Source organism: Staurois parvus, unplaced genomic scaffold (genome assembly GCF_062004578.1).
Source record: "Staurois parvus isolate SC_StPar_1 unplaced genomic scaffold, SC_StPar_1.0 ptg000362l, whole genome shotgun sequence".
Lineage (NCBI taxonomy): Eukaryota > Metazoa > Chordata > Amphibia > Anura > Ranidae > Staurois > Staurois parvus.
In genome coordinates, this window is record NW_028318158.1 from 10,487,854 (window position 1) to 10,513,518 (window position 25,665).

Below are 25,665 nucleotides of genomic sequence, written 5' to 3' on the forward strand. Positions count from 1 at the left end.
CCCCTCGTTTCCTCCCTTCTCTATACCAGGAAAGAAGAGTTGGAGTAATGAAGCTACAGGGAGTAAGGAGTGCGTTCACTGTTGAAGAAGGCACAAGAATCCTCCTGCAGGGCCCAAATCAAATGTCCCCAACATGCTGCCTATTAAACTTTGTGAGGATCTGAGACCAAAGAGAGCTATGTCAACGTTCAAGGTTCTGTGGTAAAGAATTTAAACTACATACAGCCTCAGTGTGCCTTTGTATGGTTACTACAGCAGATCTGAAGAGAGTGTAAGAGTCTCACCGATGTCAGCCTAGCTGTAGAGTCAGAGAGGTGAGGCTGGTGTCTGGATACCCCTGGGATAGAGGGGGTGAAGTCGTGCAGGCAGGAGGGTGAAGGGGTCTAGTGATGCACCGATACTGAGTATTTTCATGAGTACTCATACAAATGCTCCTAATACCTGAAATGGATACTTTGTGGTGCGATTTGCATCTATACAAAATGTATGGCTGCAAATTGCACCACAAAGAATAGCATGCGATTTGAACAATGCAATTCCTGTCCAAATCGCATGTGTTTTCCCCACCGTTTCTGTGTAAATCCAGGCTTGTCATAGTGAGTTCACACAGAAGCGGTTTGGGAAACCTCCCTGCACAGAGAAGTAATGGATAAGGGAGTACCACCAATCCTTCTGTATGGGGCCCAGGCAGCCATGTGAATTGGATTGTGGGCAGGGAGGGTGATCAGCACGGGGGGGGGGGGCAATTACTGCAGCCATTCCCTTGAAAGGCTCTTTCTGCAGAAGCTGAAAGCTGGCTCCTGCTCCTCTCCTTCCTGCTGGCTTTCAGCTACTGCAGAGAGAGGGTTTGTTTCCAGTAATTTCCCCCACAGCACACCCATCACCCTCCCTGTGCACCATTCATTTCCCCCTGCTGCCCAGGCCCCCCTGTGTGCCCCCCCCCCCCTTGCAGTGCTACCAGTTTTCCTACTCTCCTTCCAGCCAGCAGCTGGAAGCACACAATAAGATCCTTCAGCATGGAGAGTGTGGGAAAGGTCCAGTAAACATGTCACATTTGCCAGCCCTTTCTTTCCTGAATTAACACAATGGGTGATTGGTAGTGATTAGTTACTGTGTTCATTCATAACTGAAGCATAGTAAACTTTGTTTTCTTTGGGGGCCCTGTCAAGGTTGGCTGTATAGCTCCCTGTGGTTTCTAACAGTAGCCCTGTGCACAGATCCCATACTGTCACAGAAGGAAAAGCTGGGGATTTTAGATCCCTGTGGCTTTGTCTCCTCACAGTGCAGGAATGACAATACAGGCTAGACGGCTTTTGATCGGTCAGCACTGTCATTTTGTATTGATGCAAATCACACCACAAAGCATCAGTACTCGGTATCAGTGAGTACTTGACCAAAGGGTATTGGTGTATCCCTACTGAAAACTCGTCTCTAACCCACCTCCATCCTAATAACTGAACTATTACTTTTCTCCATCAACTCCCTCCCCCCCATCCCCCAGTTATTACCTTTTGTACCACTTGTCCTCCCTTTACAATTGTAAGCTCTCCCAAGCAGGGTCCTCCTAACGCTCTTGCATTGTAACTATACTGTCTCAAATAATATTGTAAAGTGCTGTGCAAACTGTTGTTTATGTAAATCAGGTAGAAACAAATAATAATAATACAGGACACAGGAGACACCAGTAAGAGCTTGAAGGGAACCAGGAGATCCTCAGAAGTGTCAGTTTTCCAGCATTCCTCTTTAACAGAGCAGTGTTCATTTGCGCAGGCAATAGGGAAGGTAAGTACTTTTACACATCATTTCAGGAATGTTATCTGAATTTTCAGCTCGGAGACAGGGTCACTTTAAAGGGTCAACTTTATAACAAAAGTTTTGCATCTTAAAGAATTTCGTGCTCCAATCAAATGATTTCCTGTTCTTTCTCATGGCAGTGCTGTTTGGATTTCTAAACATACAAATATAACTAATTGATCTTGGTTTCTTTGGGCCCATTCACACTATGTGCAACCTGCAGATTTCTGCAAGGGCACACAAAAAACAAATGTTTTCTATGGGTCCTGTTCACACTAGACCAGAGCCCTCAGGTGCAGAGCAGATTAATACATTATATATATATATATAGTAAAATGCAAGGTGCTGTCCCTCGAAGAAAGAACACAACAAATCACTATCTGGGAGGTCAGCTAACATGCAAACAATGCTAAGCAGGTGCCCAGATTATTCCTCTTTGGCGTGGGGGCAGCTAGGATTGAGCATTGTCTGTGCTGTTTAACCAAACTGCCCCCCCCCCTCTCCAGACTGACAGCGAAGGCACAAAGCTTTTGAAAATTCTTCCACGTACATATGATTGTTAAGGGCACTATACATTTTTAACTCACAGAAATGTTTGCTGTTTTAAGAGATCACATTGGGTTTAGGGTTTGATTTAGATGACTAAAAACAATATGCTAGAGTTCTCCATATAGACCAACAGGTGCATCTCAATAAATTAAAATATCATCAAAAAGTTAATTTATTTTACTGATTCAATTCAAAAAGTGAAACTCATATATTATATAGATTTATTACACACAGTGATATATTTCAAGCATTTCTTTCTTTTAATTTTGAAAACCCAAGATTCAGTATCTCAGATAATTAGAACATTACATAAGACTAATAAAAAAAAAAAAGATTTTTAATACAGAAATGTTGGCTTACAGCAAAGTATGTCCATGTACAGTATAGTATGCATCCAATACTTGGTCAGGGCTCCTTTTACATGAATTACAGCATCAATGCGGTGTGGCATGGAGGAGATCAGTCTGTGGCATTGCTGAGGTGTTATGGAAGCCCAGGTTGCGTTGATAGTGGCCTTCAGCTCATCGGCATTGTTGGGTCTGGTGTCTCTCATCTTCCTCTTGCTAATACCCCACAGATTCTCTATGGGGTTTAGGTCAGGTGAGTTTGCTGGCCAATCAAGCACAGTGATACCATGATCATTAAACCAGGTATTGGTACTTTTGGCAGTGTGGGCAGGTGCTAAGTCCTGCTGGAAAATAAAATCAGCATTTCCGTAAAGCTGTTCAGTAGAGGGAAGCATGAAGTGCTCTAGAATTTTTTGGTAGAGGGCTGCACTGACTTTGGACTTGGACCAACACCAGCAGATGACATGGCTCCCCAAATCATCTCCGACTGTGGAAACTTCACACTGGACCTCATGCAAATTGGATTCTGTGCCTCTCCACTCTTCTTCCAGACTCTGGGACATTGATTTCCAAATGAAATGCAAAACTTACTTTCATCCGAAAAGAGGACTTTTGGAACAATGAGCAACAGTCCAGTCCTTTTTCTCCTTAGCCCAGGTAAGATGCTTCTGACGTTGTCTCTGGTTCAGGAGTGGCTTGACACAAGGAATGTGACATTTGTAGCCCATGTCCTTGATATGTCTTTGTGTGGTGGCTCTTGAAGCACTGACACCAGCCGTAGTCCACTCCTTGTGAATCTCCCCCAAATTCTTGAACGGCCTTTGCTTCACAATCCTCTCAAGGCTGCGGTTATCCCTGCTGCTTGTGCAACTTTTTCTACCACACTTTTTCCTTCCGCTCAACTTTCCAATTTCCAAAAATCCAACTTTTGTAATGTGCTTGGATACAGCACTCTGAACAGCCAGCTTCTTTAGCAATGATTTTTTGTGTACTCTCCTTGTGGAGGGTGTCAATGACTGTCTTCTGGACAACTGTCAAGACAGCAGTCTTCCCCATGATTGTGTAATCTACTGAACCAGACTGAGAGACCATTTAAAGGCTCAGGAAACCTTTACTGGTGTTTTGCGTTAATTATCCGATTAGAGTGCGACACCGATAGTCTACAACAGGGGTGACCAAACTATGGCCCTCCAGCTGTTGAAGTACTACAAGTCCCATCATGCCTCTGCCTCTGGGTGTCTTGCCTGTGGATGTCAGAGTCTTGCAAAGCCTCATGGGACTTGCAGTTCCTCAACACCTGGAGGGCCATAGTTTGGACACCCCTAGTCTACAATATTGAACTTTTTCACAGTATTCTAATTTTCTGAGATACTGAATTTTGGGTTTTCACTAGCTTAAAGCCATAATCATCAAAATTAAAAGATAAATGCTTGAAATATATCACTGTGTGTGTAATGAATCTATATAATATATGAGTTTTACTTTTTGAATTGAATTACTGAAATAAATTAACTTTTTGATGATATTCTGATTTGTTGAGATGCACCATGAAACTCCAAGTAGGGGAGGGTTGAAGGATTAGCATAGATCTACACTGCCAGATTTCTCAGCCTCATCCATGCTGCTGAGGAAAGTCTGAATTATAGGTCTGTCTCTAGTGCAGTAGGACAATAGTATCAAACTTAAAGCTCATCTCCAGGCTGGTATAAAATACACAAATTAATGCAGCTCTGTATTCATTACTACATCATTAAATGTATTTGTTCAAATACAAGAAGTACAAGTACCTGCATTTGACATATTATCAACCTCTTGCATCCCCTGTACAGGAGAGCTCAGACTGGGAGAAGGAGATGCAGCACAAGGAGCCAATCAGTTGTGCTGCAGTGCTAGGGGCATGCTGGTAGAAGAAAGATCAGAGCAACACAGATGTGAGTCTGCTGCTTCTCCTTTACTGTTTTGTCGCTGGCTGGGGGGTGGCCATGATCTGTAAGTGTTACTTAACTGCAGCAGAAAAATCAGGTCTCCTTCCCTGCCAGACAGGGCTGTGCTGTGTGACAGAGCTGTGCAAATTTCAGAACTAGATGGACAAATCCTTTGGAAGCTAAAACAGCATCCATAATATATGAATTTAATCTATGTACTTACTTGTTTGCCTGAAGTACAGCTTTAGAGAAAACTACTAAAATAATCATTAGGCTGCCACATTTGAGCTCTCTTCTTGAAAATGCTAGTTGCCCTGCAGCTTTGTTATCCAAATGCCTAAATACTGTGAGTCACTGACCAGGAACAAGTAGGCAAATTTCCCAATTTCCTCTGACAAGACAGACAAAGCCAGAGAATTAGCATTTCCAACATTTCCAAGAATAGCAGCTTCCAAATTTCTCTTTGTATAATTTTCTTTAAAAAAAAACACATTTACCATATTAGGTTTACATTTTTTATATGATGGCTTGTCATATAAAAATGATCGGGTACTTGTGGATAACTACAGCAGCGAAGGTCATTGAAAAGAGATGCCTGTGGGTGTCCAGAAGAATCACAAGAATCTCTGCAGCACAGATAACACACAGCCATCACCTCTTGATTGATGTACTGTAAATCCAATCATAGACCTTCACCTAATGCAGAATTATCACCCCCTACTGTACATAATTATTATTACACACACCAATTGTAGAGTGTGGATGGTGAATAAAGGGTTAGAGACTATACAACATGACATCGCCATCAATCACTCATGCCTAGGGCAGTGAGATCTCCATATCGAGCTCTGTCAACCCTTGCCAATTACTAGCAGACCTGCATTTTGATTTTCTTTTTAATTAAGGCAGACATTCTGCAATCAGGAACAGGCCCTGTCATAATAAATCCCTGTAATTCACTTATGTCACTATTGAGACGGAATGCATTTGTGCTCCATGCATGGAGTATACAGGCTTCAGCTGGTCTATGAGAAAGGTGTACAGCAAGATTTTGTTAAGCTTTCAGCAGCTCTGTTAAAGCCTTTAAGGGAAACTCCATCTCCAGTATGGGGATGTTAAACTAAGATCTTAAGAAGAGTGCTGAATGTCACTTTAAACAAGCTGCTAGCAGGCTTCAAGTACTTCTGAAGTGTGCTAGCAGCTTGTTTAAAGTGATAGCACTCCCATTATGATATATGTTTAACATCCCCATACTGGAACCTAAAGGTACTTTAAAAAGACTGTCTGTAACTTCAAAAGTTGCAGGTAAACACACAGAAATAACTATTTAATGGATCACTTGCAGTGTTTTTCCTTTCCATAAACTACTTTTTATTGACTTGCATTCCATAAAATGCCAATCCCCTTGCACAGCCCTCTCCCTCCTTACATGTCATTGCACTCTCCTCTTCTCGGAGTCTCTAATTACTGTGCTGGCCCAGCTCCTCTGCCCCTCTTTTCACCTCCCTACATAACCTTTTATATAGCTGCCAAAGGAGGAGTGAAAAGGAATACTATATGGTGTTACTATATTGAAAGCTCTGTGTATGCTGACATCACATTCATGATGGTGGTACCCAGCAGTAGTCTTGGGTCATTTGGATATGTACACATGGTACAGATAAACAGCATGCCAAAAATATGTTAAATGCACATACAATCTAATGGGAAAACTGTTGAACTGAATGAACTGGTGACAGGGCCTCTTTAAAAGGCTTGAATAAAGCTGTTTAAAGCTGCACAAAATCTTTGTAAATGCTTGCTGTACGTGCTGCTCTTAGACAAGCTGAAGCTCATGTGAACAAGGTCTTACGGAGCCTTGAATTTGGTGGTTTTCCCCATGAATGGATATAGTGAGTATTAGTTCAGATCAAATACTCTACATCGTGCAGATGACAGGTGAATCAAGGGCAGTGCCATTGCCAACTTTCTTCAGAAGATCCTATCTGCCTGGCTACCCTTGGCTTTGAGATTTTGTGTCGCTGACTCAATACAAGTAGGCCAAATGTCAAACTCCTTATTTGCATACCTGCTCCACAACAGATTATAGAAATGATGCAGTTAATTGAATGGATCAGCACTACAGCCTGTTAACTAGCTCTTTCTGGAGGGTCAGCAAAGGCATCCCATGCAATTCTCTAGCCATCTGATAACCAGTGACATACCTGTACATTGCTGGACTTTAAAACAAACAGAAAGATATGTAGTGAGCGCTTTATCCTAAAATCAGCTATGCACTCAAAGCAACCAATATGTAGTAAATCAAATGATATAAATTAGTGCAGCGCTAAGCGCTTAGCGCTGCACTAATTTATATCATTGCTGGACTTTAAGTGATTATATCGGGATGATGCCTGCAGCTGCCAGAAGTCAGATTTCTTGTAAAAGCAATCCTACCTGCTAATTAGCCACTGGATTGCTTTTACAAGCAGCTGGAGGAGACATTCCCACCTTTGGCCGCCTTCCGTGGCTCTTTCAGGTTCTCCCGTCCCACTGGGAAACCCCAGCAACCAGTCGGAGCTTCTGTCGGCTGACCATAGAGGTAACTGGGACTGGAATAGCTCCAATCATCATGATGGTATGGGAAACCGAAAGTGATGAGCATTCATTGCTTCTGGTTTCCCCGGATGTAAACAGCGCAGGTTTAAATTGTGAAAGCATATGACCACACCGGCAGAGGGCAGATCTGGGGTCTCTCAGTAAAGCGTACCTGTCACTGCCTATTGCTATCTTAGGGGATTTTTATATTCCCTGTGATAACAATAAATGTGATAAAAAATAAAGGAACATATTAAAAATAATTCATTTTTGTAAAAAATTGTTAAAGTGCCCCCGTCCCTCCGAGTTCACACAAAAAGGTGAACACACGCATTGGTCCTGCACAGAGCAAACAGCGATCGATCCATGTGACGTTTCACCGCAAATGTCATATTGAAAGCAGTAATTGTAGCACCAGACCTCCTGTGTATATCTAAAGTGGTAACCTGTAAAGGCTTTTAAAGTGTCGCCTATGGATAAAAAATTTACGTAGTGGATTGGTTGGACTCTGTGTTTTGTGGCGACATCTGACCAGCAGCTCAACATTAATCAGCATAGATCAAAACTAAGATTAGAGGTCCCGAGAGTAGAGAAAAGGATGCTTGGTGGACTTGCTCAAGTTAAAGCAGAGCTCCACCCAAAAAGGAGAAGTTTTGATTTAAGTACTGGTCCCCTGTGCCGGTTCCGGGGAGCGAGGACGGCCAGTGAAACCGGAAGCGGTGACTACACCACTGGATCATGGGACAGGTGAGGGGCTGATGTTTAAAAGTCAGCAACTACAGTTTTTGTAGCTGATTTTTTTTGTTCTTTGAATGGAGCTCTGCTTTAATGTTGGAATTCATACTCCAACCAAAATTTTATTGATACAATATGAAGCCTGCCAACTTTTAATGCGGAAATCAATTTTTAAACATTTTAGCTTAAATGTAGGGAAAAGTAAATACTCTTGTCAAATTTTTAATGCTTGTCTGTGTCTCTGGTGGGGAGATTTTTCCTCCCTTTCTGTCCTGGGGACAGCAGGACAATAAATAGGGGGAAAGGGTGTAACCAGGACAGGAAGAGATTGGCAAAAAATAAGAACCTCATATAGCTTATGACTCTTCCTTCCCTACTCCACTAACAGCAAAATGTCCCATTGGAGAAATGTCCTGACCCTCCCACCCTCTAAGCCATCTTGTCTTCAGAACAGGAAATAAGCAGGAAATCTCTGAAATGTGGAAACAGACAGCTGACAACAGATTCTACTCTATACAAAACTATTTTCTAAACAGTTTTAGTTGGAGAGTACATTGTCCCTATGACCCACCATTCATCGATCGACTTGTGTGCAACCAGCCTCTCGGGTTTTTCCCAAACAATTAGGGCTGCTGACTATAGCCGGCAACACTTGTCATTGTGTTGTGCCGGCAGGGAAGGCTCCCCGCCGGCAGAACACAATAACGCTTGCGGGAGGGATTACCCCATCAACACTGACTATATTGATAGGGGAATCTGATTTACTTTCTTTCCATCCATGGTTAAAGGAAAGGAAATTGCATAAGCTATGGGCTTCCTTAGGAGAGGAGAAAACGTTGATCTAATACAGAGGAATAGGGATAGGAGAAGGGAATACAGGAACTTTCTCCACCAGGTACAGATAGAGCAAAAAGAAACACTTTGTTTTACGTACGACCCCACAGCAGTCAACAATCTTATCCACCGCTCGTTGGTCCTGGGCAAGTACTCATGTAAATAGGTACCCAGCAGGACCAGTAGTGTGCACTAGCCCTGCACTGGATGTTTCAGCGACATGGGGCAGCAATAAGACTGGCAATAACACCAGCTTTGTAGGATCAAATGAGTATTATCTCAGTCATCAGCTGGTAAGGGGGTGGGAAGTAGCCATTAACCTATGCACTGATCAGCCATACTTTTCTGACCACTGACAGGTTAAGTGAGTAAAACTGAATATATTTTTACAATGGCAAAAGTGGGTGGAAAATATTAGGCAGCAAATAAACATGTCATTGAAATTGATGTGTTGAAAGCCTATAAAAAGGGGCATTGCAGCATGTTGTGTATGGGGGCTGCATAGATGCAGACTGGTCAGGGCCCCCATGCTGACCACAGCCAAAGGTGCCTACAATGGGCACATGAGCATCAGACTATGGTGCAATGGAAGTCGTCTGATGAATTACATTTTCTTTTACATCATGTGCATGGCCAGGTGCGTGTTCATCGCTTACCTAGGGAAGAGACGGCACCAGGATGCACTATGGGAAGAAAGGAAGCCAGCAGAGGCAGTGTGAATGTGATACTTTGGGCAACAATGTTCTGCTGGAATACCTTGGGTCCTACCATTCATGTGGATGTTACTTTGACATGCATCACCTACCTAACATTACTGGTTACCAAGTACACCCCTTCATGGAGATGGTATTCCCTGATGGAAGGGGCCTCATTTAGCAGGATAATGCACACTGCAAAAATGGTTTGAAGAACACAACAATGAGTTTTAGGTGATGGCTTGGCCTCCAAATTCTCCAGAACTCAATCCATTGAGCATCTGTGGGATGTTCTGGAAAACCAAGTCCTATCCATTGAGGCCCTGCACTGCAACTTACAGGATTTAGAGCAGTGGTAAGCAATCTTAAAGAGGTGGAGATCTACCTGAACAACATGGGAGAAGTCAAAGATCACCGGGCACAGTGTTGCCTCCTCACACCTAATTTAAACCTCTAATTGCCGTACTACGATGTCATAATCGTGTGCATTGCACGGCAATCATGGGTTTAAATCAGGTGACGAGGAGGCAACATATCGCCTCCTCACCACCTGTCAAACGCTTTGCAGAGGAGCAGCAGTGCCTACTGCACCTGTGAATGAGCCTTTAGTTGCAACTGGCAGCGGCACCGTAAGGGCTTGTTCACGTGTAAAATTTGGGGGGGGGGGGGTAAAACCCTGTAGTTGAATCACGGTTTTACCTCTCTCCAATCCCTTACCCCCTTTAGCTGTTGAGGCAGCAGCCAAAGGTGTACACATGCCGCAACAGGAATTACACCCCTTGTTACTTTTGGTGGGTGCTACCACCTGTCAACTAAGTCCTATTCAAGTAAATGGGGCCTCTCTGCAAGTGCCCTGCAACTGCATGCTTCTGCGGGGTCCAAGGGCTTAAAGCAGGTGGTGAGAAAGCAACACACCACTGCATGTTTAACTCCTTGTTTTCTGTACTGCACAAGGTTGCATGGCAATTACAGAGCAGCCTCATTCACTTGAATGGGTCATGCTTGGCTAGTGCTACACCCACCAATAGGGTTGCCACCTCATCCCTTTGAGACCAAACACATATTAATTACACAGGTTCTGTGGTTGATTAAGGTGGTAATTAAACTCACTTAGTGCCTTATGTGCATTAAATTAGCCCCAGAACCTATGTAAAAAATATGTGTTCGGTTTTAAAGGGATGAGGTGATAACCCTACCCACCAACCAAGACAGGTTGTAGGAGCCAGCACTACAGAGGAGAAATCAGCTTAAGTGGCTCTTGTTCCCTACTGCAACTCTAACTTTACAAGTAGTTCCTCTGCATTGCTCCAGTATGGCATGTCAGCAAGCCCAGACCAAGATGTAACAGTCACCTGGCCAAGGTCTACTGGTTGCTGACCCCCGACTTAGAGGATCTGCTCCTGATCCTGGTGCCAGATACCACAGCACACCTTCAGAGGTCTAGTGGTGTCCATACCTCAGTGGGTTGGGCTGTTTTGGCAGCAAAAGGAGGACCTTCCAAATGTAAGGTGGATGGTCATAAAAGTTATGGCCAATCGCTGTATATAAATGTTAACTTTAAGATATGTTGTCAGTCTTAATGAGATGCATTGAAAGATAAAAATGCACACCTTTTCAGGAGAAAATGCTGCTCCAGGCAACCTTCATGAGTGGTCATGTGGTCCCTCTGGAAAGGCAGGATCAGCCACACTCTATGCCAATCCTCTGGTTCCACAGAGATGTGAGCAGCACTGAAGGCAATCTAAAGCAGCATTTTCTCCATTAAAAGGAAATATAAGAACATTTGGATTTCCAATTAAGAGTAAACAGCACGGTGCCTACGTGGTTAGCACTGTTTCCACAGATCAATGCCCCTTTCTACCTGGCAGACTCACTTAGCCTATGTGTGGGGTGGCAGGAAAAGTTCAGCTCACAATTCTACAGTCATTCACAACTTTTATATTTGTCTTTTTGGGCAGACTGGCCATTAAGGAGTCTGCCATCTTGCCATGCAGTTCTGCATCAATACCCCAAGACATAGGGGTCGATTTACTAACACTGGAGCACTCAGAATCTGATGCAGCTGTGCATGATAGTCAGCTTCTAACTTCAGCTTCTTCAATTAAGCTTTGCCAATAAAACCTGGAAGCTGATTGGTTACTATGAACAGCTGCACCAGATTTTCAATCTCCAGTTTTAGGCTGGCTATACACTATACAATTTTCTGCCCAATTTCCTTTAGATTTACCTTCAACTATGTAGTGCAAGAGCCTGCCTAATTGGATACAGTTGAAAGTGTTGTTAGGTTTGACCTCCTATTATATGGTTTTTGGTAAATCTAAACCAAAAATCTCAAGAAAATTGTGTAATGTATGGCCAGCCTTAGTCTGCATGGAGTTTGTATGATCTCCCCAAGTGTACATGGGATTCCTCCAGAAGCATATGGTTAGTTACATTGTATATATAGCCAAATCATTTTTTTCATGGTAGACAGAATAGGGGGATGGTTAAAACCTCTGTCAATTAATTTGTTGTTCTCCTGTGGAAGTTGTCCTTTACTTTGTGTGATGGATACGCAACAGGAAGTGAGAACATATCTCCACAAATTGAGGGTAGTTCTCATCTAAGATTTACCTCTCCTCTTGTTTTGGAGACAACGGTATAATTTTGGATTTCCCATCACTTTCAGTTCCAGTGACAATGGTCACCAGGACAAATAGAGAAGGGGGAATATCAAAGGGACAAAGACACAAAAAAACTGACAAGGAGTTTAACCCACCCACACTGAAGTTTCACTTTAGATACACTTTCATTGACTCTACTATGAGTGTGGATGGTATTTGAGTGTAAGTTCCTTTGAACAAGGGCTGATGTCTTCTATAAGGTAATAATATATATAACACATACAAGGGCTCTGTACTATACAGGTGTCACTCTCCTGTTCACCACCAGGTGGTCTCTCACCATAGGAAGATCTTTCAGGATCTGGATGCCGTCACCGGGACCCATGTGTGCTATGTGGTTGAAGTTTGTGGGGTTGGAAATCAGTTTGTTTCTCATCTCTGGGTCTCGTAACATCTCCCTTGAGGACCAGGAAAGACAGAAGAGGAATGAAACTCGACAACTTGACACGACTGGGATAACACAAATGTGCCACGGCATACAATAACCAATCAGATCTCATTTTATTTAGCACTGCACAGATAAAGCTGAACTCCAATCCTTACCTTGTTCCCCACACTTGTAGCAAGTTCTTCTCCTGTGTTGAAACTGGTTACTATTACCTCTCTGCAAACTGGCATCTCCACAATATATTATTTTGAAGCTGCAGCAACTATATTGAGCTTGTCTTCATTTCTAGTCTCAACAACCTCTATCATCATCAATCTCCTCTCCTCTGCATCTGTACTGATGTGGCCTGCCTCTCGCAGCTATTAGAATTCTCTGCCATCAATCATTTTTTTTCATCATTGTGTTTGGGTGTGATCTTTAGGGTTTATGGCAGTCATTGCACTGCTTTTTTGCACAATATAGGAAAGAACACATCTTCAGAATCCTTTTAGATGTACATGCTCCTGATTAGCTGTGCAACTTGTTGATCAGTTGCGTGATAACATGCTATTAGAATGTAATCAAGCAGTTTCTCAGCACAGCTAAAGGTCTGCACCACCAAGTGGCCAGCAGATAAGTAGATAGGAAGGGATACTGGGGGTGTGTTTGTTCGTATAATGCTCAGGCTCATGAAAAACAAATTCCAAGGCAGGGTGATAAAGCAGCCTGCCGATCCTACTATCACTGGGTTTCAAATGAGGCATTTCTTGGAAACAAATGATCTGGTTGATAAATGGTAATTGTATGTTGATTGGGAAGAAGGAGGGGGGGGGGGAATGTTCAAGAAACTGTCATTCATTTAGAAGCCTGTTCCTCCAATAGTATCGTCTGGAAAACTGAATGACAATAGTTTATGCAATACGAATAATTGATTCAGCCACATAGGAGGTTGTGAGATGGTTGAAGTTTATGTTATTCAATGGTATATATGTATGAAATAAAAATAAAAACCTGTAATGGCATGCATCTTTGCAATATGTGATTTTAACAATATTTTATGTGGACAGAAATGAAATTCTGTACGTTTTATAGCATTTCGTTTATTCAGGTTATATTGTTAACTTGATATCTTTAATGTCACATGACTTGATATGACATTGATAGGTTACAACAGGGAATGTGGCACCTAGATTATAAATCAGTCCAATTATATAATTTTATTTCTTACTCAAAGGACTTTGAAGGGCCCAAAAAAGGCCAACCTGTTTCCTATCAAGAGCAAATAAACCAAAATATGAATCAAACTGGGTGTCTACAAGTTAGACTGGGCTCCTGCCAACACATTTATACAAACTGCCCAGCTTACGAAGCACTGCATTAAAGTGCATGTAGCTGCAAATAGAATAGACCCTACGAGTACAGAAAAATACATGTTGATCCTCCAGCAATTCACACAGATCCTAACACCATTTGGGAGATAACTAAATGCAGCATTTTGTTGGCTCTGCCAAGTTTTTATTTTTTGCTGAACTACTAACCCTTCCACTTTACTCATCTCTACAACAGAGGGTCTCATTTTTCTGAGGTTCAAGATGAGAACTAGGAGGAAGTGTGCAAGGGTTAGTTCTAAATTTCTGGACATGATCAACTACCATTTTTTTGCACTTATCAAACAGATGAAACACTTTTAATGGTCTATATACCAGACAAAAAGGGAGCAAATAAGAGCAGTTTATTGTTGGGTTTCAAGTATCCATTAGGTGAAAAAGTGGCCAGATTTTCTTGGTTGTGGTGTATTCCACCACTTTATATTCTTCCCCTCCCTATTGGTCCCATCACACTCTGTAACTAATGGCAGGGCAAGAAGATCAGATCACGTCACAATACACAGTGATACAAAGGGATCTGGTCACTTTCTGTTTTTGTGCATGATTACAGAAGCACAGGTATACTCTAAAGTAAACCTGCCAAGAGAAAATGAAAGGAAATGTTGGCTATCTGGCTGACCAGTGCCTTCATAACCTTTTGCAGCATTGACATGGAACAAGTATCTAGATAAAAAAAACACACCAAAATCTGCATACTAGTTAGATGTTAGTGTGGGTAGAGCAGGTCAGGCTGAGAACATGAAAAGTCTACCGTCGGTGAAACATGATTCTCCACACTGAGACCGTTCGGAAAATTCTATATTATATAACTAAAAAAACAGATCTAAGCTTTAACACAGGCTGGATATGCAGGCCGTGGGCTGTTACCTCCTCTGCTGCATTCTCTCCTCCTCTGGGACACGGAAGGAGTACCTCCGTTTATTGTTGATGTTCCTCACCATTTGCTTCCGGCTGTTGTCTGACGTCTCAGGAACTACCAGCTCATCCCCTTCTGGGAATACAAAGGAAAAATTTTAATATCATTGATATTAGCCATTGATCTTGATTGAACCATATATGCCTGTACTACTGCCACTCGATTAACTAATTCATGGTTATATTGCTGCCATACGTGTAACCCCTTCATGACTGTACTATCCCAGTACTACAGGCACCCGATTAAACCCTTCATGATTGCACTATGCCAAAGCTACTGGCATCCCATTAATCCCTTCATCACTGTACTACCCCAGTACTACTGACACCTTATTAACCCTTTCATGATTGTACTACCCCCAGTATTACTCATTAAGATGAATCAATTTTTTACTATATTACTTCAGATCATTCAATTTATTACTATATTATCCCCTATATTACATCCATCTGATTAACTGCTTAAGCCAGCCATACATAGTTTGAAATTCGGCTAGTTTAGCAGGGTCGACTGACTTCTGTAAAACCAGTTTGCCAGCTTTTTTCTGATCGTTCAGTGCCGCAGGCTATAGCCGGCAGCACTGATCAGTGTATTCTGATGGCAGGGAAGTCTCCCTACTGTCAGAATACAATAACTCAGCAGGAAGAATTCCCTCATCCATCACTGGTCTCTGGTTGAATGAAAAAAAAAAAGAATAATGTATGGGCTGTCTTAATGACTATATTACCCCATGCACTACAGCCATCTGATTAACACATTTATGATTATTCTACCCCCCTGTATTACTGCTATCTGATTAAGCCATTATCTGATTAAGCCATTTAGAATACTTCGCCTTCTGCCACTGTTACTTGATTAACCCACTCATGAATATACTACCCCATGTACTACTGATTAACCCATTAATGACAATACTACCCCTGTAATATCATCACTTAACAAATCATTCATGACTATTGAACTCCCTGTACTACTACTATTTGAGCAATCAATTTATGCCCAGGGGCGGACTGACCATTTGGAAACTTGGGCTCTGCCCGAGGGCCCTGGGTCAGTAGGGGGCCCCACGAGATGCCCCTGGTACCTTTTTCATAGGCTTTTTTGAGTTTGGGCAAGGACATAGGGGCCCCATGATCCCCTATTGCCCGGGGGCCCCATGAGTTGTCAGTCCGCCCCTGTTTATGACTATAATAACCCTTGTACTACTGCTATTGGAGTAATTCTCTCATGACTATACTAACCCCTGTACTAGCAATAAGACTGGGAAAGGAAAGGGCAGCACTTGGAAACAATCAGGGCTATCTTGTATTGTACAGTGCAAACAGTAAAACACAGTAGGCATACAAGTAGGAGGTTAGAGCAGAGTGATGACCTCATCAGCATGCTTTAGTTCCTTTACTGTCCAATCAGATGCTTGGGTGGGTCCTAGGCTGTATAACTTTGCTGCAATTTAGTCTGCAGAAAGACTGACTGGGTTGTCTGGCAGATTTACAGTACCCGCTGCATTGAGTGGGGGGGACTACACACAAAGGACACCTCCAGGTACAAGATTAAGCTGCCCATAGATGGACTGAAATTCTGCCAGTTCTGCACGGACTGACCAGATTTCGATCCATCCATAGCCTTTCACAATTGATTTCTGTCACATAGGACTGTTGGAACATATTTTTCCATCTACCAGCTGCAGCGACTGATCAGTGTATTCTGACAGAGAAGGAGTCCTGCTGTCAGAATACAGTGGCAGTACAATGGCAGAATGGGGAGGATTCCTCCATCCACCATGTGTGAATGAGGGAATCTGTTTCTTTGTTTTTTTTGATCAGCCTTCTAGCTGAGCGAAAAAAAAAAAAAAGAAGAGGCATATATGGCCAGCCTAAGGTAGCCCATATAAGTGGTGCAAATAACTGAGGTACTAATTTTTGTCTGCAGATTTGCAATACTTTTTTGCAATACTACAGATTTGTACCTCTTGTACTCAGTGGTCTAGCTGCACTCCGTGAGCTGTATGCCCAGGTTCAGCACTTTCATACACAAGTCCACAATTATTTTACATAACAGACTTACCAGCCATTTTATTTTTGAAATAGATTAGCCGTACAGTTTCCAATCCTAGAAGATTGAGAGAGCCATCTGTGTTCAATGGACGCACCTAACAGACAAAGGGGGAGAAAAAGTGCTTAGCTGCAAGAATAAATTGCTCACTGGAAACAAGGACAACATTTTATCTCATTTACAAGCACAGAGTTCCAGTCTGCAGTACCAAACTGCTCTTCCATTCAATGAACTATAATCCATAAGTGTGATGCTTGATGGGTGCTCAGACAGCTAATCCTGGCAACAAGGAAAGTCAATCTGAGACCAGCTGAATCTATCCACTGGGCTAAATCTAAGATAACTTTAAAGCTGAACTCCAGGCAGATAAAAACACAAAATAATGCAGCTCTGTACTTATTAAATCATTAAATGTATTTTTTTTATAATGCGAGCACTTTTGAGTACCTGAATTTGACCTGATATCAGCCTGTCACAGTCCCTGCACAGCAGAGCTCAGACTAGGAGAGGCTTCCATATAAATGTGCAAATGTGTGCAATGAAACCATCTTTTTTAACGTGAATTATTAGACAGTTTTTGTTTGCTTATGATGTGTGTTGCCCTTCCATGTGCAGCTTACTGCAAGGGCTAGTTATAAATTGCAGTGGTTGCCCTCTTTTTGTATAGCTTGTTTGCTGGATTTGGCATGGGGACACATTGGGTGCCTTCAGCTGCCTTTGTGCTCTCGCTGGGTGTCCAGTGTGTCCCTGTGCCTGTAAGGAGGAGTGATTTCCCTACTGGTAAACCTGCCCTTAATTTATCCATGGTATATATGCTCCAACTTGGAGATTCTCGAAAATATAGAGAGTTAGGACCGCAGTACACACAGAAGCCTTGGCATGGGCACTGTAGAACGAAACCCTCTGTTTTAACGTGAATTGTTAGACAGGGACTATTTGGTTTTCTTGCCAGCTAGCTGGTAAATGTGCTGGAAACTTTTGTTAGTTTATGGTGGGAGAGGGGGAAGCTGATGTACTAACAAAGGGAGAGATGAAACGAGGAGAAAGCAGGGTGGCAAAGATGTGAGCTCCTCAGTCTGCTGCTTCTCTTTTCACTGTCCACTCACAGGGTGGAAGAAGGAAAAGTATTATTGCAATATAAAAAATCAAGTCTCCTGTCCTGTCATTTAGGACTGTTTGTTGTGGCAGAGCTGTGTAAATCTCAGGACTGGAAGGACATAAAAACAAATAATTTGGCAGGTAAGACAGCTCCATAATATGTACAGTTGTGCTCAAATGTTTGTATACCCTTGCATAAATTGTGACATTTTGGCATTGATATTGAAAATATGACTGATCATGCCAAAATGCTCTTTTATTGAAGGATGATGATCATATGAACCCATGTATTATCAAATAGTTATCAGTATCTAGCCCAGTCAGTGCTTCCATGTAAGAGCTAACAAACTCATTGACTATTTATACACTGATACTAATTGCAATTTAAAAAGCCACAGATGTGGGACATTAACCTCTAATTGTCATTTTAACCTGTGTGTGTCACCTTGTGTGTCTGTACCAAGGCCACACATTCCAGGGTATGGAAACTTTTGATCATGGCCATTTGGGTGATTTCTGTTATTATGATTTAAAAAGGAGCCAAATAACTATTTGATAATAAATGGCTTCATATGATCATCATCCTTCAATAAAAGAGCATTTTTTGGCATGATCAGTCTTATTTTCAATATCAATGCCAAAATTGCAATTTCTGCCAGGGTATGCAAACGTTTGAGCACAACTGTATTTAATCTGCAAATTTAGCAGTTTGTCTGGAGTTCAGCTTTAGTGATGTAAAAAGTTGTATCTGCAGCCAGGGCAAGCATGCAAATCTGTTTACCTTTTTCAATGGAACGGTCTGAATCCACTCCATGGAATTGATGTCATAAATGTCAACTGCGTTTTCACTGTAAACAGAGAGGTACGGGGCATTGTAGCCTGAAAGTGAAAAGATGCTGAGATAAAGATGGAAGCACACAAGGAAAAAGCTGAGAAATACTGTAATACCAAAATTAGTACCAAAATACACACGATAGCCTTGCTTTTCCATGACGGTATGCCAGCTCATCACTGCTTATAGATTGGGTAGAGAGTGGGCACTTACCCTTATATCATGGAAGCCACTGGCTACAAATAATCCAACCCAGACTTTCAAAAATGTCCCCATAAGAGTCTGCAAGGGGTGGGCTGATGGAGCCCATAGACATCACAATTACCACCCAATCAAGCTGAAACTGGAGTGGGTGGCAATGGCATGGTTGCCTAAAAGTGGAACTCCAATTGTTTTGTATGATGTGGGGAAGGGCTAGACCTTTGTAAAGGTTTTTATTGCAGTCTGCATCCCTGCTGGGAAGAACAACCCCTCTATATGACCTGGTGACCACTGTTGAATTTCAACCCACTGCCTGTTATGGCCCAGGTTCAGTAGGTGGTGGAAAATCCTCTGATTCTATCCAAAAATAGAAAATCAGTGCAGTGAATGTTCATTTACAGCTGGCAGATTATACAGCCCTGCACCACCGACTAATTGTTTACTACTGTAAATAAGGTCAACACTGAGGGGCCATGTGACCCTGCTGCTGGCTACATAGTTGCATAGTTAGGCTTAAAAAAAAAAAAGACATAAGTCCATCTAGTTCAACCAATAAAAATAATAAATAGAATAAGTAAACAGAAAACCTCCAGAGACAGAATCCTATATCAACAATTAATCCAGAGGAAGGAAAAAAAAAAAAACTCTATGAAGTATAGTCCAAATTGCTCCAGCAGCGAAAAAATAAATTCCTTCCTGAACCCCCAGAATGCAATTGGATATTCCCAGGATCAACAATCAACAATACTATTAAATGCTAACACCCGGTTATGTTTTGCGTACTTAGGAGTGCATCCAATTCTTCTTTAAAACAATCTACTGAGCTGGCTAGAACTAGTTTTTGAGGGAGTCTATTTCTTATTTTTACAGCTCTTACTGTGAAGAAGCTCTTCCATATGTGGAGGTCAAATCTCTTTTCCACCAGACATAAAGAGTGCCCCCTTGTCCTGTAATTACCTTTAAAGTTAATAATTCTACACCAATCTCACTATATTGACCACTTATGTATTAATACCATCATAAATATCCACTGCAGCAGCAGATAGTTCAGACAGGCCCGCAGTACTGATGGGAGTTATCTTGTACAGGGGGTTACATTTAATTTCCAATTCCACTGGAATGGCAGCTGGTCTGGCCACTATATACACAAGAGTAGATATCAAGGTGGGAACCACGCTAAGCCTGGCTGATAGCTGAGTATTAGTGGCAGGTTTCTGCCAGTGTCAGAGGCAAAGCATTGCTTCTGCCTGGCCAAACTACTCCGGCACGGTGTGATATCTGTGTGTCTGAGGGTTCTTCTCTACCAGTAGTCCTGTCATTCTTCTGCTAGTGCAGGAAGAATCTCATAATGTCAACAATGTATCATTACAGCCTACCAAGCATGGCTTTACTATTGTGATACCAACTGTATACAATAGGCTAAGAAAAACAAGGACATTCACTGCACCAGCAGATAGATCACTCAACTCCACAACACTGACTTCTCATTCACAACAGTAAATGACCAGTCAGTTTACTATCAGCCAGATCACACAAACCGCAGTGCTGACTTCTCAATCACAACAGAAAATTATCAGTCAGCACTGCAGGGCTGTGTGGTAGATGGGCTGGCACTGCCCGAATGCCCTGGGTCAGTAGGGGGCCCCATGAGATGCCCCTGGTACCTTTTCCATAGGCTTTTTTGAGTTTGGGCAAGGACACAGGGGCCTTATGATCCCCTATTGCCCGGGGGCCCCATGAGTTGTCAGTCCACCCCTGGTGCTGGCCCATAGTAAACTCCCACTGCAGTGGAAGACATTTAGGGGGTCCTACTCCAAGCCCCATAGCAGCTGTGTTTGTGTCTATGATGATTGTTAGGCCACTCAGTCTCACTGCAATGCTCACACTCCACACTGTGCCCTGAGGGCTTTGCAATGCAAGGCTGCTCATCTTCTGGGATGAATGGCTTTATTCACTCCCTTCCAGATATTATAATGCATAGGTTTAAAGGGTATCTGAACCCAAAAACAAAAATGTAATACATTTTAGCTTGCCAGTCCTTAGATATGGTGGCTACATTATATTTCTTCGGGTGCTTTTCTATAATTTTCACCCGGAGACTCTTCCAGTATCATTTCCTGTCCTAGGGTGACAATGGTCACTCACCGTACTGTATCTATGGAAGAGCAGCGTTCTCACTCCAGAACAGAACTACAAGCACGGATTCCTAATTTCATCTCCATTACTCGGGGTGGGGAAAATTAGTAGTTTACAGAAGATATCTTGGAAGGAACAGAACTTGGTTTTACATATCAGTTCACAGGAAATTTTACAGCATTTCTGGCAAGATAAACAGGTATTTTCTGTACTTGTTCTTAGCGTAAAAAAAGAAAAGTATAGCAACTACCACATCTAAGGACTGATCAGCTGTAATATATTACATATACTATATGATCAAAAGTTTGTGGACACCTGACCATCACACCTACAATATACGAGTTTGCTAAATATGTCAATCCAAAACCATGAGCACTGATACACAACTGAACAACACTTTGGGGATATAACAAGTTCCAATGGAAAGCATGTCTGTGGGAATTTTGCCAATTTAGTAAAAAGAGCATTTGTGAGGTCTAGTACTGAAATTGAACAAGAAAGTCCGGCACGCAATAGGCATTTGAGTACATCCCAACAATTTTCAATAGGGTTGAGGTCAAGGTTCTGTGAAGGCAACTCAGTTTCCTCCACACCAAGCTCATCAAACTATATCATTTTGTACCTGAGTTTTGGGCACAATCAGTGAATGAACCTTCATTGGAAACACCGGCACTCAATAATTAGGAGGGGGTGTCACATACAGTAATTTTTTCCATATAGTATGTGAGATTATCAGGTGTCCACAAACTTTTGAGCATATAGTGTATGTGGCCTTCGGTTTAGATATCATTTAACTTGTTTTCCTCCCAGTTAGTGACAACAAGACCTACTCCCTAGAAGTCAAAGGATCCACATCTTACATTGGTGGAACATAACAATTTGGAAACAGCTGTACACAACCTATATGTAGGCTATAAGTGTACTTTAAATCAAATGTTCACAGTTGGCTACAGAGAAAGCAATGATTTACAATCTCCATGTCATCCTAAAATGAGGAATGAGCCCCTTGTTTGATACACACGTCTCTTCTGGTGAAAGCCAGTGATGTTTTTCCCAATTATAACATAGGAGGTCAAATACAACAGAACTCCAGAAATATATCACGTTTTGGTCAATTGACTTACAGCAAGATATAGGAACCGCCGGCCACATCAGCTCCTGTTGCCGTGACCTCCGACCCTGGCAATCAATATAAATCCCAACGCTGCTAAAACACAGCAGGTATTCTTTATTTGAGATCTCCACCGCACATATGGCATCCGTGGGTTGCTGCATAATGAAGGACAACGTGTGGTCATCATTGTGAAGGAGGCTGGAAGGACTTCCCTCTGCATGCAGCGGGTACCTGATAAAGCCTGACTGATAACCCACGCACAGACGCTCATTAAATATGGCCATCCACTGGACGTTGCCCGGGACCTGGATCTCCTTGATCTTTTTGTGGCGGGTCTTGCTTTGGTTAAGTTCATAGCAGAGTACCTGCCTCTTCATAGACACACACAGGCAGGTGAGGGCGCCATGCCGCACCTGACCAGATGCAATGCCCTGGCAGCCCTTTGTTTCAGCCAGCTTGAAGAACTCAGTCTCTCTGCCATCCAAGGAGGCCATGGGGTAGAGGCGGACATGACGATTTCTTCCAGAAATTACGGCAATGAGCTGCTCTTGTGGAATCAGCTCCACCTGATGAACTTTCTTGTTGTCCCCGACTCTGATAATCTCTGCCATGAAAGACAAAATGAGAGATTAAACTTCAACTCTACTCCACTATATACTCCACTAAAGGGTCCAGTGCTAAGTGATCTACCAGGACTTCATTTTCTGACTAAAGTTCCACTTTAACTTCCTTTCATAAAGACATGACAATAAGTGGGAGGAAGTCTCTAAAGTAGTTTGCCTGCACCATGCGATCCAGTCACAGTGCGTTTCAAAAAGTAGTACTTGCACTACTTTTTGTGAGGTACGGTGCAATTTCAGCACATTCAAAATGATCCTATAATCCTATACCCACAGTTGATCCAGAGGAAGGCAAAAAAAAAAACCCCCCAGCAAAGCATGATCCAATTTAATCCTGCAGGGGAAAAAAATCCTTCCTGATCCCCCGAGAGGCAATCGGATATTCCCTGGATCAACTTTACCTATAAATGTTAGTATCCAGTTATATTCCGTGTATCCAAGAAAGAATCCAGGACTTTTTTAAAGCAATCCACAGAGCTGGCCAGAACCAGCTCATGAGGGAAACTATTCCACATTTTCACAGCTCTCACTGTGAAGAAACCTTTCTGTGTTTGGAGATTACATTTCTTTTCCTCCTTGCTCCCTTGACCTCAGGGTGAATAACTCTACACCGAGTTCACTATATGAACCACTGATGTATTTATACATGTTGATCATATCCCTCCTTAATCTCCTCTTCTCAAGAGAGAATAAATTCAGTTCCTCTAATCTTTCCTCATAGCTGAGCTCCTCCATGCCTCAGTTTGGTTGCCCTTCTCTGTACTTTCTCCAGTTCCCCAATGTTCTTTTTGTGAATTGGTGCCCAAAACTGAACTGCATATTCCAGATGAGGTCTTACTAATGATTTGTACAGGGTAATATGATATCTCTCTCTCTGGAGTCTATACCTCTTTTAATACAAGAGAGGATTTTGCTCGCTTTAGAAACCACAGCTTGGCATTGCATGCCATTATTAAGGTTGTGATCTACCAGAACTCCCAGATCCTTCTCCACCATTGATACCCCCAGTTGAACCCCCCTAGTTTGTATGATGCATGCATATTCTTAGCCCCCATAGGCCTATGGAAACAAATTTATGAAAAGAAGAAAGGAACATAATATTAATAACAGCGCTAATAATAATAACGGTAATGATAATACTGTTATATATAATTAGAAGCTAGTAAAGGGAATAAAAAAATAATGTTATAATAGTTTTTACTGCTGTGTAGAGAAGATTCACCCCTCTGTTTGTTCTGGTAACAGAAGGTAAAGAGTAAACAAACCAACGGGAAAGAGGCAAAAAAAAATGCAGATTCAAACCACTCTTTACTCTATCCAAAACTAAAGAAAATGTTTTGCCTGCAGATACTTGAAATCTTACACCATGTTATAAATGTTACCACTGTGTTATAAATGTTACCCCATACTGCAAACGTATTTAGCTGAACATATAGACATAATATTCTTACCATCTTTGGTGACATGAACAACAAATAACCCTTCTTCATTTCCAAGTGCTATTCTTTCATGATCTGTAGAAGACGAAATACAGTCCAATGATATAGATACAGTATAAAGATATATAAATATATATTTAGTTATGCTGCAGTAAATGTCAGTTCACACCGGAATAGCACAGGAACGCACTCCGCATTCCTGTAGGATTCCTGTGTGATTCAATGCAATGCAATTTCAGCCCATTCATTTGAATGAGTTGAAATCGCAGTGGATCGCACCAAAAGTAGTGCATGTGCTACTTTTTAAAGCGCACTGTAACCAGATCGTATAGTACCGGGGTACCATGCAATCCAGTGCAGGAAATGGTAATGGGAAATTATATAAAATAGAAATAAAAAAATCAGTAGCAGAATAACAGTTGGGGGAAGGGGGAGGAAGTTAATTATGGCTGATTGGGTAACGTAAAGGCCAATAAAGGGGTTATTTATTAAGGACACATTTTATTAACTTTCCAGCATGCGTTAAAGTGTTACTAAACCCAGGACCCTGCATTCACTATATCTTGTCTCCCACAGTACATAGAACATGGAAATGCAATTATTTTAGTAAATATAAACTGCTAAATACCTTTTCTCATCAGCAGTTAGAGCAGTCTTGTGATTTCTATCAGTGTCCAGCAGAGCACTGGTTAAAGCTTGTAGGAAGAGTTTTCATTCTCCCGTATGAACCTGTGTGACCCCTGACCCTCTGTCTGGACAGTGCTGATTGGCCCTGTGATGATCACTTCCACTCTCCCAAAAAGAAACCTCTAGCAATACACCAAACTCAGCATGTGCAGCTTGCCTCCAAGCCTCTGTTTTATCTGGAGATATATTGGGGACCGCAGAAGAAGGGGACGATCAGAGAAGCCCGGATCAAACATCCTTTTTACAAAATGCAGAGGATTAACCCCTAAGGTTCCACAGTGAGTATAACAAGCATGCTTTACTGCATATATAGACTGATTTTACTGTTGTGGGATTAGTAACACTTTAACTGACATCATATGCAGACTGAAGCTCATCACTTTGATCTGTAGATGAATGAAACCAAATAGATAAAAAGTAGTAAGGTTACTTTGTATCTGTCTTGCCTCTGAATAGTGCTTATAAACAACGCCAGAAGGACTATTTTGTTCAAAGCAGGCGCTTCCACAGCAATTTCAGATGACATTTTGACAGTTGGGAATTACTGGCAAGTGCAAGGGGGTAACAGCAGAAGGGCAGTACATACCACACACGCCCTATGTACTCCGACTATGTTTTTTGGACGTCTGTAGTACGTTCAGTGTCCACAACTGTTAAGGAGGATTGGGCTACTTCCAAGGTATACCTGCTCTCAAT

At 42.1% G+C, this 25,665-nt stretch overlaps 1 protein-coding gene across 5 annotated transcripts in view; it reads right to left on the reverse strand.

Moving 5' to 3' along the window:
* The window catches only part of CDC42BPA (CDC42 binding protein kinase alpha), a 364,329-nt gene that overhangs the window by 17,714 nt on the left and 320,950 nt on the right, over window positions 1-25,665 (reverse strand). For all 5 annotated transcript variants that reach the window (XM_089685105.1, XM_089685106.1, XM_089685108.1 and 2 more), the window contains 6 exons: window positions 24,295-24,357; window positions 22,234-22,827; window positions 18,722-18,819; window positions 16,855-16,939; window positions 14,742-14,865; window positions 12,400-12,517 (listed from right to left, as the gene is read on the reverse strand). In XM_089685105.1, the coding sequence (XP_089541231.1) occupies window positions 12,400-12,517; window positions 14,742-14,865; window positions 16,855-16,939; window positions 18,722-18,819; window positions 22,234-22,827; window positions 24,295-24,357 (1,082 nt within the window). The remainder of the gene's footprint in view (window positions 1-12,399; window positions 12,518-14,741; window positions 14,866-16,854; window positions 16,940-18,721; window positions 18,820-22,233; window positions 22,828-24,294; window positions 24,358-25,665) is intronic.